The sequence below is a fragment of the Tachypleus tridentatus genome, chromosome 13 (genome assembly GCF_004210375.1).
Source record: "Tachypleus tridentatus isolate NWPU-2018 chromosome 13, ASM421037v1, whole genome shotgun sequence".
NCBI lineage: Eukaryota > Metazoa > Arthropoda > Merostomata > Xiphosura > Limulidae > Tachypleus > Tachypleus tridentatus.
In genome coordinates, this window is record NC_134837.1 from 172733711 (window position 1) to 172751427 (window position 17717).

Genomic DNA, 17717 nt, shown 5'->3' on the forward strand with positions numbered 1-17717 from the left:
TATGACTTTTCAGTTCCAGAAAGTTAAAAAGTGTTCAATAGGCTGTACATCTTTTAAGTATCAAAGTATAATACTTAACTGATCTTTATGTGATAGATATGGCATCGAGTCAGCTGACAAGCAGAATTTACTTCATCAACAATGAATGCATTGACCTTCTGAGCCATTGGTTCAACAAGTTCTTCACAGGTGGTTTTGGACAAGTAAGAATTTCAGAATGTACCCTGCTAAAAATGGATCAAACTGACTTATGAGCTCAAGCAGCCCTAAAAAATTCCCATTCTGCAGTGAACCAAATGTTTTATCTGTTCCTTGAAAAGACAGGCCACCTTCAGCTAACATCCAAATAATAGCTATATACAATATTTTCAAGACATATTTCTAGTAATTGCACTCTTCGTTAATTTGTTTTTTCAACTCTTGCCACAAGCCAAAACCTTGTTTGTGAGTTAAGTATTTTAGCATAAAGTCTTGGTGAGTAGTGCTTCTTTCATAATGATCAATTACAATAGTATTTCACCAGTCACTGAACCCTTCTCTTTCAACAAAATGTGAGGAAAGTTTAGAAAGTTTACAAACAAATCAGTAAACTGACTCTGTTGATGGTGAATACAATAACCACTCTCTCTTGTATTGCTCATCATTGGCTTTTACCCGAAAGAAAAGTTTTTGCAAACAGTATCTCTTTGGTTTGCCACTATTCAAAGTCTGGCAAGGCTTGCCAAATGGCCTGTTGTGGTGTTGACAGTCAGTGGGTCCACAAGCAATCCAATAAGCCACATCATCAGCAGAGAAATCGAGCCACAACCCTGGATCTTTTGCTTTAGTTTCTTCATCTTTGATAGACTGAAGCATTTTACCATAGTACAATAGAGTTTCATTTTCAGCAATTATTTCAACTTCAGACTGTCTTGTTGAGCAACTTGCATCAACATTAACACTAGTGATATCAGGAGAATTTACAGGCAAAGTGAGATCAGTTGTGAGACTTGTACCAGTTGAGCTAGCCTGTGACACCTCAACATCGTCGTGATTTTCTGACCTTGAAGTGGACAAAGTGGCACTTGTAGGTGTGAAGCTTGGTCCAACTTCAGTCTTGTCAGAGTCAAATACAGTACAACTGACTTCTAATGGCAGAGATGGATTTTAATTTGAAAGATCATGTTATGTAAATTGACTTTCCAGTCTTGGCCACTAAATCCAAAGCCTATCATTAGTTCTTTTTTGCCAGTTTTCTCTTTTGTGCATCACTTAATTTAACACGTTTTTTTATATTATAATATCTGTTTATATTATTAAATAATCACAAGGAAATACATAAGTGCCCAAATATTGTTATAGGTTACATGTAATCTATGAACGGTAGCATTGCTACAGTGGCATTCCTTTCTAAATGTTTCTTGGTATGATAGATTTCAAAACATGTACTCACACACAAAGGAGGTTTGTTTTTTTTTACAGCAAGTTGTTTGAAGCCAAAAAAATTACAGCTCAGAAAAGCTTCAATGAGAAATACACTTATAAAAATGTTACAAAACACACATGAATAATGCAATACTAATGCAAATAAAACTAAAACAAATGAAATAATAACACATGTATAACATACGAAAACAGAAGCTGCAAAAACACAAAACTAGCCATATCTCTGTACACATCTGTCACCATTTCATTTTACTTATATTTCTGTGGTATTATACTCTTGTTATTCTGTAGATATTGCTGGATGTTGAGGATGAAACAACTAAAATCCAAATGTTAGGGTGTTAAAAATTTGTGAAGCTGATATTAAGCTACTAATGAAATTAATTGTGAAAACAGATCTGGTACACTTACAGTAGTAGAAAATAATGGTTAACTGTAACTAGGTGGTAAAATTATTGATGGTATGAAACATTATCAGAGAAACAAAAAATAAAAGCAAATAAATTGTGCAATGCAGAGCATTTTAAATGTGTGCTTTTTGCTTTACATTGATCATTACAGTTTTATCATGAATGATTGTGGAATATTGTTCCAAATGTCTCTTTTACTCCACACATTTTAGCCAAAGTTTTTCATCACATTTTATTAATATTGCGATTGTACAGACCAAACTAGACATTTCACCTTTGAGGTGTAATTTTACCAATTTGCTATATACTTTGCTTAATTGTAATTTTACTGGAAGATTAATCCCATCTGATAAGTCGAGTTCTTGAAGGAGTGGAATAGTACCATTAAATATAACATAATGTTCTAAGATAACATGGAATCTATTGGTTCATTTTAGGTTTTCCAAACTCTAAACTAAAAAATAGCTTAAAAAACACTGTAAAACTGGCCCTTATCATTCATATCTTTATCATGTATTTAAATTTATTGCCTATTCAACATCTGAAAGTAATCTATTCCAATGGTCAAACCACCCTGATAGAAAAATAAAACTGCCTTAGCTGAAGATGACTCCTACCCTACCCAAATTTGTACTTGTTTCTTCTATTCCTACTGTTCTGACTGTTAAAGATGATATATCAACATTATCAGTTCCATTTACAATCTTAAATACCTCAGTCAGATCCTTCTTATTTTCTCAGCAGAAAATAATTTGAGAGATTTCAGCCTCTCCTCATATGACTACCCCTCTATCCCTGGCACCATTCTAGTAACATTTCTTTGAACCCCGTCCAACAGTTCAGTGTTTTTATTGAGGTAAGAAGTCCAAGTTTGATCACAATATTTCAAATGTTGCCAAACCAGCAACTTATGCAATGAAATTATAACTTTTTTAGATTTGTATTCAATATGTCTGTAGATACAACCTAAAATCAAACAGCACACTACTTGGATAACTTTAGAGATTGATCAACTATTACACCAAGATCCATCTCTTCCATGACACTGTTAAGCTTATTCCCATTCAAATTATACTTATAACTAAAATTATGACAACCCACATGCATTTTCTTGCAATTATTATAATTAAAACGTATCTGGCATTTATTTGCCCAACTGAATAAATGATCTAAATCCTTTTGTAAAGCAGCAGTATATTTTTCATGGTTAGCAATACCCAAGACCTTAATATCATCAACAAATATAAGTAATTTATTGACTATTCCTTCATCTGTGTCATTGATGTATATAAAAAAAGAACGAATACCCTAATATTGATCTGTGGGGTACCCTCCTTGTGTCATTAATACAATTTGAATAAACTCCATTTGTAACAACCTCCACTTTATTCTATCCAATTTGCTAACTTATTCCCCACACCTGCAGAAATAATTTTATGTATAAGCCTTTTACATAGCACCTTGGCAAATGCTTTCTTAAAATCCAAATACACCAAATCTATACCCTTATCCTCATCTACATAAGCAGTAACTTTTTCAAAGAATGTCAAAAGATTTGTGAGGCAAGATTTTCCCCTGGTGAAACCATGTTGACTATCCAATAAAATTCTAACCTTTGTTAAAAAAACTTTGCAAAGCATCTTTTAACAGTATTTCCAAAAAGTTTCCCACAACCTGATGTAAGATTAATAGGTCTGTAATTACTATGACAATTTTTATCACTTCCCTTGAAAAGAGGGGTGACATTAGGTAAGTTCCAATCCTCTGGTATCTACTCACTATCCAAGAACTGACAAAAAATAGTAGTAAGTGACTAACATATAAATCTTTAACCTCCATAAAAAATCCTTGAGGAAATATTATTCAGCCCAGGAGATTTATCATCTTATAATCTTCCCACCTTTTTATTATATAACTCAGAATTAATGCAGTCATCTTGTTTGATCTCACTTCAAGGTGTGAAATACTGCTTAAATCTTCTTTAGTAAAAACTGAAGAAAAAGCAAAATTTAATAACCCACCCATCTCATAATTATCAGATATTAGTTTTCCTTTATCATCTCTCAAGGGTCCCCCCCCTTTCTAATATTTCGTTTACCCTTAATGCATTTAAAGATATTCTTACTGTTAATATTTACGTTTTCAGTCAATCTTCTCTTCTTTTTGATGTCCTAATTTCCTGTTTCACCAACTTTCTTAATCTCTTGTAGTCTATGTGTCCTGTCATACGAGTTAATTTAAATTTATTATATATATGACACTTTACTTCAATTTTATCTCTTCAACTCTTTGTGAGTCAACCTGTTGTTGTTTTTTTCTAATTTACAGCTACCCTTTTATTTCTGTAAGGAATATCTTTACTAGAGATATTTAAAAATTTTCCACATTTGATCATTGTCCCCAGATTGACTCAGCTGGCCAACTTGCAGCAGATAATTCTTGTCACATCCTTTCAAAATGTTTTTTTTTTAATTTGTAACCTAAATATTATTCCTTCACATGCATCAAAACATCAAATCTAGTGGAACAATGATCAGTTGCACCCACAGTGCTTACAGTTTTGGTTTTTTTTAAATCATCAACACTTTGCTGAGATGTCATGGTGGATGTTGTACATCGGCTATGATACAGTTTTCCTGTCAGCCATGGAAAATGTTGCACTTTCTTGTTGATAAACAGTTTGGATTTGAGTTCCTATGTATAGATCAAAATTTTCAACCTCTGTTTGTTTTATTATTTTGTGATCTAATACTCATTTCAAACTTTTGGTTTGGTTATCTCTTTTCAGTAGCACTTTTTTGAGCAGCAACATATATATATTGAGACCAATTCGTGCTGTTGTGTGTCTTATTGTTTTAAAGATTAAAATCCTCACCTGTATTAATAGTAAGATCATTGGCAAGATATGTACTTGACCTTTTTTTTATTTCATAAAGTACATACCTTAAGATATTTAATATTTTTGGAATGTTTCAGTTTTCTACCTTGATCACTTCTGTTATTAACAGTGCCAATTTCATGTACCCTCTTCAGAGTCTTGAATAAAGCTCCTACAGAAATGTTAAGTCTTGCCATAATATTTCAGAACTGTGAGACATGACTGTATTCACACTACTATCACTGATGTATGATTGTATGTATATACTTCTTATACAGCTTCTTACTGGTTTGGCACTTACTTATTGGTTGGTTGTATAACAACCAGTAACAGTGCAAGTTTTCAAAACGTTACTATTTATGGCTACAGTTCATTTTCAGATGATAATGGATAGCATTATTGTAGTATTTATCTTTTTATTTTCTTCACCTGTTTTATAATTATATCCAACAATGTGTATAAAACCTATTTTCTAATATCTAATGTGACCCTATAATAAGACTGAGTGATTTTTACACTAAACCTCAAGTTTCATCCTTGCAGTGGGCCTATTTTGTAGAGTTAATTGATCTTAAAAACAGTTTAACTTCCTAATCTATTACATGTGTAACTCAACTTTCTTTTCATAGTACCTAATTAAATCCAATCAAAATATATGAAGTTATTTGTTTTCCCATTTCTGTTTTTTTGTTATTGCTACAAAATATCAGAACTTCTAATGAGAAATTCTTAATAGGGAAAAATTAATCCTTCAAATTTGAATTAGTGATGAAACAACATGAAAAAATTAACAAGTATTCATATGCCTCCTTTTATCTTTTAACAATCATTTCCTTGCCCTTATGTTGAATTTGAATATTCCTATAGATGAGTAAACATTGATGTAGACTATAGGATGTCAGGATAATCAGTGTTTACATTAGGATACTTTGAACATTTTTTATTTGTGTTATTGCAATTATTATTTATCAAATGTAACTGAAATAAATATTTTTTGTGTAATTTCAGCAGTGTTTGTTCTTCATTAAATTGTATTAATAATGTCTAACCAGAGGATTAATCCACAAAATTGAAGTTAAAATATTGTGATCAATTTTTTATAAATGTACTTTTTCAGTGAGCTTGAAGATGCTGAATTAATTGATTGTACTAGTGATGACAGTCAAGAATGTGTGATGTATTATGCTGGACCAAACCTCTCTGAAAAGGTTTCATGTTTTTTCCAATAAATTAATATGTATATAAGATATAACTATGCTGGTTGAAATTTACACATCAATATTTCTAACAGTTATATATATATATATTTGTATAATGTTTTGATAGAAGACTCAATTCAGTTTAATTAATACAATAAAAAAATCAGGAACTGAATCAATTATGTTGGCTCCTACCAGAATAGAAATACACAAACTCGTATGGTGTGGTACATTCTTGCAAGAATGTATTAATAACACTGTAACATCATTTAAGTTAGGTGGTAACTATTTGTTATTGGTTTGTTATGTATGCTTTTCATTTCAGGATAAACTACTATTTATGTTTATAAAACATGTATGATTTATCCCAAAATGACCTTGCATTTTGTTACAAAAAATCTTTAATTAATATTAAAACATAAATCCTGATGGATTAGTGAATATTAGATTAACAGAGTTTTTTTATACAATTAATCACATACAAATGCAAATATCAAAGTGTTGTGGCATGTGTAATTAAGCATTTGAAATCAGTTAGAAATTTATTTTGGGAAAAAAAGGCATATATTTATTGACAATTAAACAATTTGTAGTATAGCTCAAATTACATTTTTTGTTAGGCCCGGCATGGCCAAGCGTGTTAAGGCGTGCGACTCATAATCTGAGGGTCGCAGGTTCGCATCCCTGTCGCACCAAATATGTTCACCCTTTCAGCCGTGGGGACGTTATAATGTGACGGTCAATCCCACTATTCGTTGATAAAAGAGTAGCCCAAGAGTTGGCGGTGGGTGGTGATGACTAGATGCCTTCCCTCTAGTCTTACACTGCTAAATTAAGGATGGCTAGCACAGATAGCTCTCAAGTAGCTTTGTGCGAAATTCCAAAAACAAACAAACAAAACAAAAGCATTTTTTGTTAACTTTTTAGTAGCAGTTTGGCATTATGATTTATAATAAGCAAATATGTTATCACTGGAACATCCATTAATAACAACATGTAATAAAAGATTTTCTGATACACAAAAAAATTTCAAAAAACAGGCACTTATTTTAAAGTTATGAACTTTCTGTTTGTAAGAACAAATATTTAAAATAAATTATTCTACAATGTTTACTACTCATAGCTTATTAGCTACAAGAGATTTTGCTCAATATTATAACATTCTGGGGACAGAACTCAAACTCACTTTTTTCACACACAGGAATTTCCTCTTCACATTTTGGACATAAGACTTGTTTATTTGTGCATTTTAGGATGACTGGTATGAGTATTAACACTTTTAATAATAGAGCAGAGAACAATGTTTCAACCTTCTGAGGTCAGGTGATGTTAGGTCACCTTCTTCATGTGATTCTTTGCTTTATCCGTAAAAGTATTAATACCCATAAGAGCTGTCTTGAGATACATTTTTACTTCAAGTGGGTTTCTCATCATCACAAATTTACTTATTTATTTCTGCAGTAAATTAAACATTTTTCTTGGTGCCAGTTATAGAATCAATAATTTTACTGAATATTATAACCTCATCAGAAACTCACATCAATACCTTAATTTTATGATATTAAATTTTGTAAGGTAATAATAAACATCATTATTATGTCAGTTGTACAATGTCAATATATTTATAATTTTTAATTTTAGTTTTAGCTAAAATGACAACATTCTTTGGGAGTTTTAGTCTATTCTGAGTCAAGGAATCTAATTTAGTCACTGTGTTAGTGTACACTGACTAAGATGCTCCAACATTTTTTCTTTCTTTTTGTTTTGTTAGGATAATACCACTGAATGCACTGTGGAAGAGAACAAAGATATGTTGGAAGATACTATTCTTGTTGAAGATTTCCAAGATCAGGAAGGAGACACCAAACATGTTACTGTGACAAACACAGCCTTTACTTGTAATCCAACTCCTAAGAAGTCACCAAATAAGGTGTGCACTTCCAGTAACATGTTCATATTTGTTGTAATTTGATCAGTTTTTCTTGTAAGCATAGCTGTTAGTACAAAATACAGACACACTTTGTTGTGATACATAAATGTTAGTTTGGCATATAAAACTGAGTAGTAATAATAAAATATTAATTTAATTAGCAGTTTTAAAAAAATGGAAGAGAGAACTCAAAGTTTAATCTGTTTATCAGGAAAACCTATAATTTATATGTATAAAAGCAGTAGCATAATATTATGTGTTTCATTATTTTATTTTGTAGTATTCAGTATGTCTGAGTATACATATCTATGTGTTTGTATTTAATAGATTTGTTTATTTGAATTCTACATGGTCATGTATTTAACAGTTTATTGCTGTTAGAATTCAGGATTTTATCTAGAACATCTTTTTCAGTTTTACTTGTGATTATGCAAGGCTTAATTTCTTTCTGTATTTGTTGAATAATTTAGTAACAGATAATTCTTAATTAAGCCAAATTAATGTGTTGATCACATTATGTTAGGATTGAGAATGTAAATAATGCCATTTATCTACACAACTGAGTTTTAAGTGAGTTGAATAATTGCAGATACTGTATTACAGTATAGTAACACCCTCTTTTCTTTCATTAAAGTCATTTTAGTTGAATCCATAAATATCTAAGGTCAGCATTGAGAAATCTAAACTAGAAATTATTTAAATTTCTGTAACAGTACCAGCCTTATTCAGTATTAAAGGGCATGCTCTGTCATTTTATGAGTTGTTTCTATTGTAGTATTTTTTTGTTGCTTAGAACAAAAAATATCTTCAAATTGGTATTTCTATCTTATAGTTGGACAGAGTTCATCCTTCACTTGCCACTGACCATGGTTTTATATGGAAATCTTCTTTCAATGCCATGCCTCTTAGGACAAAACCATCAGAATCAGCAAAATTAGGGTAAGTTTTTCAAAAAATTCTTAAGTGTCTTTTAAAGAAAGCAGCCTTTGTCATCTTTCAATTCATACTTCATATCTCTTAAAATTTTAAAATGAGTTGTTTTTTACAAAACAAAAGGAAGTAAATATTGAATGTATGTTTTTCATTTGTAGTTAAGACTTTCAAAATCATAATTGTTTTAATTTTTCAGCCATATATATGTATCAGGAGATGACGTTTATAAACATAATTTCAGTTTGGCTTCGTCCTTATTGTCTTTCAAGCCAACTGACAGTTCTGCTTATAATCATTCCTGTGTTCCAAGGTATTTGCTATTCATTGTACTTTTGTATATAAAAAAACGTTTATTAATTGTAGCACGTAAAAACTGATAATACTTGTGTTTCAGCACTGTAAGATTTTCTTCTTTTATTATTTTAACATTAAACTTCTAGAATGTTAAAATCATTTTCATTCAGAGCAAAACTGAATACCAAGTCACACTTTTTCCAACCTAGGAGTCCTTTTAGTTTGTCTCTAGATAGGACTGCATATAATGAAAGTTATTATGGAACCCCATATAAGGACAGATTTCCTTGTCTTTCACTTGATGATGAGAGTGAAAACGATCAAATTGGACCTGAAGCTTGTTTAAAGAGTCCTAAGAAACCCTTAAGGTGAGAAAATATTTTAAAATATTTTTACAAGTTATACATTGTTTTTTTTTGTATAATATTGAATCTCATAACCATGGAGATAATGTTGCAAGTCAAATGTGTATATTAAATATTTGATCTGCCTCACTGCCTTTGTGGTTACTTGAAAAGCCTACAGACATAAAACAGTCCGTTTCCTATACATCCTTTGTATTTTACATCCTAACATAATGTAACTGAAACAGTAAAATATAAAAATAAATTTAAGTATGAGAAACACATTAAAACTCCATCCAAAGTACATTCAACTAAAAGATTTTCTTTTTATAATTATGATAGTTCTTTGAAATAGGTAATTTTTGTGGATATTAATGAAAAGGAGCTTAGAAAATGATAACTGTAGTAAGTACACACAAACATAGTTTTGAGGTTGTTGATTTGCTTAAACTTTAGATTGTCTAGAAATTTCTTGTTCAGGCAAATTAACCATTATTTTTTGGAGATTGTAAGAAATGTAATTTTCTTAAAATGTCTAATCATCAAAAGAGGAATAGTTTTATCCATAATTACATTTTCTATTTTGAGATATTAGTTTCTTCCAAATGTAAAGAAAAAGCTTATTATATAGATACTCTGAATCATTTAAACTGTGTGTACAAATTTAGCTCACAAGTAATATTATTCAGAAATACTGATTTATTTTAACAAAGAATCTCGTAGCTAACCAGATCAATTCATTAATTTTTGGGAACAAAGTAAGGCCCATATGAAATAAAAAAATCCAGAAAATGTGTAATAAAATGTAGGAATCTTTAGAGCTTTCACTATGGATTTTTTTTCTATCAATGACAGTTTATTGTTGTTGTTTTTTTCCTTTTTCCCAAAGTAAGCTATTCTCACTGCTCTGGTCATGGCAGTCTAGTCAGTAATGGTTAGTTTTGTTAACTGGTCAACCCAAACTTTAATTCCTTGTCTCAAAGTGAAAACAACTTTATAAGGTAATCCTTTCAGACACCTAAATTTCTTACCCTTCAATAATCTGCATTTTTCTTCTTGATCATCACCAGTTTTTTTAGTCTCCATTCTGCAGCCCATTCATCATCATCATCACTGTTTTCATTGTTATACATCTCGTTTGTTTATGCTATCATCTTCACTATTATTCACTTCCTTTCTTTCTATGTAAACAGGTTGTGGTCAAGAAAAACTGGCCATGCATTGTCACACAGAGTTTAATATCCCCTGACCTATTGATTTATAAGGGTTTATTTGGTGTAGAGGTTTTATAGGGTATCAATCCACAGTAATTTGATGCACAGAAATTTGAACAAACTCATTGTATTGGTATGTTGTTTTGAAAAAATAACTATAGATATTGTATTAGAATAACACCATGATTTCAAGCAAAGTTTAATAAATAAAAAATTATCTATCTAGTGGAAGAGAAAATAATTTTATATCCTCAAGTACTAATTGGTTTTTAGATTGATAAATACTGTTGAATACCTTATATGACAATGCATTGTCATATAAACAAGAAAGTTTAGGAAACACCAGATGTGTGTCTCGTGGGGTTGGAATACTGTATATGGTCTTGTTGACATAGATTTCCTTTTAAATTTTTTGATACAGTACTCTCCCTCTGAAGACCTGGCATGGCCAGGTGGGTTAAGACCTTCAACTTGTAATCTGACGATCGCGGGTTCAAATCTCCATCACACCAAACATGCTCACTTTTTCAGCCATGGGTACATTATATTGTGATGGTCAATCACATTATTTGTTGGTGAAAGAGTAGTCCAAGAGTTGGCAGTGGGTGGTGATAACTAGCTGCCATCCCTCTAGCCTTACACTGCTAAATTAGGGATGACTAGCTTAGATAGCCTTCATGCAGCTTTGCACAAAATTCAAAAAAACAAACAAACAAAGCTCTCTCTCTGCTCACAAGATTAGCTTTTGTCATTTTGTGATGCCTTCTATTTGTAAACTTTTTTGAATGTATGTCACAAGCCTTTTACCCTCCCTCTGTTGAAGCATAGTGTTCCAATATGTTTCACGTAAATTACTGTGCATCACCTCTCCACTCCTAGGAGAGCACTGTTACCCTGTTATGCATGTCTATGTTATGCATATCTCTGAGTGCTACACTATCATTTCTTTCTTTAGAACAGTTATTACCCTAGAAATGGTATGACATTCTTTAACGTCATTCACGTTAATAATCTAATCCAAATTAACTTTAACTTCATTTCACTTCAGTTTTAATTAAGAATGTTTGATGTACTTGTGTTTGTTGTACATAATTTTGCTGGTTTCATATCATGTATGAATTCTAAAATCGCTCTTATCACTTCAGATATCACTTGTCTGTTTTTACATTTTCAACCACTGAAGCAGGTGACCCATTGGAGGATTTTCCTGTCTTTGTTTTGGGGAGATGAAGTTCTATATGGAATCCTGGCTGTCTCTTGTTCATGCCCTGTACTTACATTTTCCAACACTTCATTCCTTTCTCCATACCTTCCCACACCTTCCCAAGGATTCTGTTCTTCCTCATTAGTTTTCTGAAAGCTTACATATATAACAGGTATTGATTACTTTATTCCAAAACATAATTACTGTTCACTGATAATATAGCTATTTCTTGACCTCCAGGGTTTTCATTGTTTGCCCACCTAACTATTGAAAATCCTTGCTACAATCTTCTATACCTTACTCAAATATCTTAAATTGTAATTTGCAAAATTCTCCATCATTTTCAATGTTCCCTCTATCTGAGTACTGTATATAAGTACCTCATTCAGATAATGTGATCACTTTTTTTTAACAAAGCATATGCCATGGGTTTCTACCAACAGGAATGTTGTAATTATTCACTATTTATATTATGATTTTGTAAGTGGTTGGTGTTTCTATGGTTATCTTTTTTAATTATATTTATAAATTACTTAATGAAAACAAAATTACTGTAGGGTACAAATTTCCAAGTTAATGTTTTTCCTTCTTCTGTTCCACTGCTGTTATCTGGTGTTTGTCATCAGTCAGGAGAAGGGGTCACCCTCAGTCAAAGCTCTTTGTGATATAATCTATTGCAAGAAAGAGGCATATGTGAACCGATGGTGTCTCTCCAGGGGCTTCTGAGTCTGGTTTTGCAAATAACTTAGGAACAACTGGTGAGAATTTACTCTTTTTTTTTTTATTCTGGCTCCTTCTGTTACTAGGTCAACCTCAATAGAGGATGATTTTCATCAGCGACCTCCAGCCCCTTTTCTTCAATTTATGGATTTTTGGGGTGTATGGCATCTCTCCTATTATATTTGACTGTACTCCTTCCTCATTGATAGAATGTGACTACTTGGTTTTTTCTTTTTCTCCTGATATTGCTGTTCGTGATGGGAGATTTCTGCTCAGTTACAACATGGTATAGCTTTGCCTTGTCACCCATATTTATCATATCAGCATACTTTTGACTTATCACTGCCAGAAGGATGTCTATTTAAATTCTCAATGGATGAACCTCCTTTTGGACCCATGGGGGTCTAAATTGGAACCTGTTATCACTTTAAACAGATGACAGTTTTCTTGAATTTGTCTTACTCCCACAGCTGTTCAGAGATGCTTATCTTTAATCCAACTTTTGTCTGAAACCTATCAATGTTCCCCTCAGCAATATGAGGACAAGTTGGTAATTTTGCTGACATCTACCTCAGTCAAATTGTATTCTTCAGTTCTTTTCTTGGTTTCCTGCCTGATTTGTTGTTGGGATCTATTGGGTAGTGATGCATTGTTAGAAAGTGTTTGTTTACTGTCCTCTACTCTCAAGGAGATACATAAAACTCCTTCCTTTATCCCATATTATTTGCTGGAAAGTCATGTTATGGGTGCTTTCCCTTTCTTGGTCTATTGTTTTTCCTGTCTTGGTCTCATTTATTCCAGATGTGGTCTCTGCATCCTTTCGTTTTTCAGTGGCTCTTTCTGCATTTGGGTACACACAATATTGATTTCTTCATCAGTGCTCTCAATTCCAAGTACCTTGCTTTTTGTCCATGGTTTCCCATCCTCCAGCCTTGACTGTCAATGCTTTCAAACATGATTGGGCTAATCCGTTCCTTTATTTTAGCCTTTCCATCCCTTTACTTTGTCAGGTAATTCTCTACATCCATGCTACTCCATGCATGATCATTCTGACCAGTTAAACCTTGGTTTCCTCATTTCCTTCAACTGTAGGTGGTTCTTTCCTTTCATATTCTCTTCCATCCCAAACTGTTCCATCAACCCAATCACTGGTGCTCTATCCCATGGCATCTGTCCTTCACCTTTCAACCTAGCTATTGTCAGGTCCTTGGCTAGATTTTCTGGTTTCTCTCACAGAGTAGCTTCACATTTTGCCTGCTCCATTTGCTCTTTTTTTGCTATCTGTCTTTGCAAGTCAGGCATTTGTTACTCCTTGGTAATGATCTAAGGTTTCCAGACTTCTCACCCAATCTTTGCCTGTATCTTTGAGTGTCTTACATGACTCTTTGAGAGGGATGCTTAGATATCCTTGATTTTGGGTATTGAAAGGTATTGTCCCATACCTTGTTGTTATAGGTCAGATTATTTTGCCCACATTGTTACTGGGTCCTTATACCACTCCCTCTCCCTTTGTTTGAATTATGCTTTCTTTCCTCTGGCCTCTGCAGCTTGTGATTTTCAGGCCTTCTTTCTCCTATTTGTCTATCCTCAATTTCTCATTAATGCTCTCTTTCTGATCCAAATGGACTCCTCTGATCTGTCTGTGCCCTCCATTGTTATGTTGCTTGCTTGGCTTCCTTTAACAGTCCTCTTCCTCATCTGTTTCTCAATTTGCAACCTTTCTCTTCCCAAGATATTTCCCTTATTAATCTATTCATTTGGGTTTGGTGTTTGATCCAAGTGGCTTATTCCTCCTTGTATCCTTCTTTATGTGATCTCTTTCATGTTTCTTCAGATCACATTCCCTTCTTCCTTGCCTCTCTTTTTTGTTGGCCTTTAGAAAAGATTCTACTATAGGGCATGTGGAAGAATTTGCATTTGTTCATCTCCCACTGTGCACACCATATTGCCGTTTCTGCTTCCTCATTGTATCGTGTATGACCTGTGGCTCTTCTCCCAACTTTATTGTGGCTGTGGCACAAGGTAAGTCATTACTAATGCTTTCTTTTCTTACAGAGGCCCCTGCTTCAGCTTCACATTGAATCCTGCTCTATGGCAAGTGATACCTGACCAGATATTCTGTCTGTACTCTCAATGGTTTCACTTAAGTAGTAATAACCATATGCAGACATCTTTGTATCAAATCTGCACTATAGTCTATGTCAATTCCTATACTTCCACAATTGTGTAAGCTCACCCTAGAGATGGGGAGTTTCACAAGATTGCTTATTTCCTCATGATTCATGCATCATAATATGCCAATCCCAGACCACACCATCTATAGATAGCATTAGGTGAAGCAGGAGGGGATTGTTGCCCATTCCTCCCATGCCTCAATTGAATAAATCTATGTGATCGCCCATTGCACTGTCTTGGTAGTTGCAGTCCTTCTGGATTCCCCAATATAACTTCTCCCCTTTCTTCCAGTGGAGTATGAGAGTCTTTACTATTTATCAGTTCCAAACCATTGGGATGGTTAACCATAGATACAACCTGCTGAATGGCCTCTAACAATTCAGTTCAGAGTAGGGCAGTGGTGGTAGTTGCAAGATCCTCCAAATTGGTGATTTGTCAAGAATTAAAATGCCTAGATGCAGTCAACCGTTATGATTGGGTATCCTCATCCTACCCTTGTGTGGATATTGCTACCCAGAGAGTGAGGTTTTGGAAATCAAGTGAATCAGTCACAAGTCTTCACACAGGTTTGGAGTTGTCCATCTTCCTCTCTCAGTTGCTTTTGTATGCAGTGGTTTATAGAAAGTCTTTGTGGCATGTTTCTGCTTCTATCACAGGTTTTTTTTCCCTCATTATGATGTTGTTGATAACCTGAGTTGTTTCAGGCTTGTTTACAGTAGTGGGGGTTGAGTGCATGTGATGGATTTCCTTTGGATTTTGGAAGACACATTCCTGAGTCCCTGGCTTTAGGTTTCCCTATGTGTTCCTGGAATCTTCTGATGGGTTTTTATGGTCCAGTGAGTTAGGTTTAAGATATAGTCAACTTGGTGAATGCAGTCTGTCATGCTCTAGCTACTCTTCACCTTGGGATACATCATCTCTTACCCATCTTCCATCGTGGAAACAAGTGATTCTATTTTTTTTATGTCTCTTTGTTGAACCATACTGTCTCACACAGACATGCTATCTTCTTTTTCTGTTATGTCTGGATTTCCTGAACTTATCAATTTTCTTGATGAAGAAATACCTGGCTTAGATTTGGTGTGGTGCCCCTCCTCAGATCTTCTAATCTGTTCCTCTCATTTAAGGGGATGTCCTTCAGATGCTTCTTGGGATACATCTGCACTTCTTTCACACCAGTTCTTCCTCTAATTCAATATGGGATTCAAGCTAATCTTGTGAGCAGAGGGAGAGTATTGCATCAAAAGTTACAATTTTTCTAAATGAAAATGTATTTCTGACAGGTACTTCCCTCTGTTCACAATTGCCACACTACTTCCCCACTATCTTCTGGTGCTTGAATCTTTTGCCAAACTTTGAAGTGATAGTTCAGTGGTGGCACATAAATGGAGTCATGTTATATTAATGCTGTCCTATTAGTGGATAGGTGATGCATTATGATTTGCATAAGAAACATGCAAGAAATTTGGATTCTAACAGAAGGAGGGTTGAAGACTTGTGGCATGCATTCAAAAGGTTCACATATAGAGTGCAGCCCAAGATGAAAAACTAATCATGTGAGGGGAGGAAAATATCTAATGGAAATATATTCTCTTTTAGTAGAATTATAACTATGCTCAATTCAATAAATATTTTGGTACTGCTTTAAAGTTCTTTAGAAATATTTATATAAAATTAGTTCCAATGGATATATGCATTGTAATACCAGAAGAACAGTTTTCTTCATTTTTGTATAATGCAGCAAAGTAGCAGTCAAATAATGTGTATTAATAATGATTATTAATATGTTAATATTTTTAAAATCTTCAAATTATTGCAAGTGAAGTAATATTTTGATATATATACCCTTGTATTTTTATAGGGTTTGTGATCTTAAGGACTTGGGAGATGCAAAAGCAACCTTCAACAGCATATTTGATGGAATCCTGTAAAATAGTTATTCACATTTATGTACATGATGTTATTTATAAGTAGCTGTTTGTATGTTTTTAATATCATACATGGTATTTGTTTTTTGGTGACTGAGTTTAATTAGACATCAGTGCTAATTGTATTTTATTTGTTATTATTATTTTGCCTTTATCATAATTTTTGTATTAAATCTGAGATGCAGGGTAGTTTACTTAAGCTGAGAGGCATTGGCTGCTGTAAAGCAGTTGTTATTTAAACAGAGTAATATTTGTTCATTCATCTGTTGAAAAGTGGTGTATGTTTTAAAACTATGCATACATTATTCAGTACTATTCAGATGGTTCAGATGATGTTAGTAACAGCATTATAACAAACTGTTTGTGTTGTAATTCATCTGTCACTGATATAGTGTAAAGTATTTACACTTTTCAAGAGGTCTGTGATTGTGAATTTTTACATATAGACATTACATTAACAGAAATGAAGAACATGAATATATATAGTTATGTTTATGTTATTTTTCTATAACAAACATACAAAATTAGAATGTTTCTACATCACTAGGTGGGCAACTGTTGTATCATCTTATGTACATAGTGAAGTTAAAAATAAATATTAAGTATTAAAGCTACTTATATTGGCCTGTACAGTATTGTAACATCTACTGCTTTACAAAAAGTAAAGGAATATATAAAGAGAGGTGGTAAGTTAATGAGAAATGAGTTATAAGGATTGTTATGGCTAAATATGACAACAGTGGAGAACATCATCCTTATTAGATATTGAGCTTTTCAAAGATGCAGATCTTGTACTATTATCGAGCAACTATTCCTGAATAGAAGGATGTCATTGGTTCAGAAGTTTAGGTAAGTGTTGGATAGATATTATGAGATGTATTATATAATACCATAAAATGATTAAAAATAATAATTACAGCATCTCTGTAATTCTTTATGCACTTAAAAAAAATTTTACATATGTAACTGTTGCATCATTTGCCTTTCATACTGTTCTGGATGCCCTATGTAAGAGTCAATCAGAGCTATATAAATTTTTAAAAAATTTTCTGCAATAGTACAG

The 17717-nt window shown here is 32.9% G+C and overlaps 1 protein-coding gene across 5 annotated transcripts in view; it reads left to right on the top strand.

The window, feature by feature from the left end:
* LOC143237785 (putative ATP-dependent DNA helicase HFM1) overlaps nucleotides 1–17497 on the top strand; it is a 137483-nt gene extending 119986 nt beyond the window's left edge. For 3 of the 5 annotated variants that reach the window (XM_076477365.1, XM_076477364.1, XM_076477367.1), the window contains 6 exons: nucleotides 5831–5921; nucleotides 7684–7842; nucleotides 8675–8781; nucleotides 8972–9085; nucleotides 9279–9437; nucleotides 16588–17497. In XM_076477365.1, coding sequence (XP_076333480.1) covers nucleotides 5831–5921; nucleotides 7684–7842; nucleotides 8675–8781; nucleotides 8972–9085; nucleotides 9279–9437; nucleotides 16588–16657 — 700 coding nt within the window. In that variant the 3' untranslated portion in view covers nucleotides 16658–17497. The remainder of the gene's footprint in view (nucleotides 1–5830; nucleotides 5922–7683; nucleotides 7843–8674; nucleotides 8782–8971; nucleotides 9086–9278; nucleotides 9438–16587) is intronic. The other 2 variants (XM_076477366.1, XM_076477368.1) reach the window with 2 other exon arrangements.
* The last annotated feature ends 220 nt before the right edge of the window (nucleotides 17498–17717 follow it).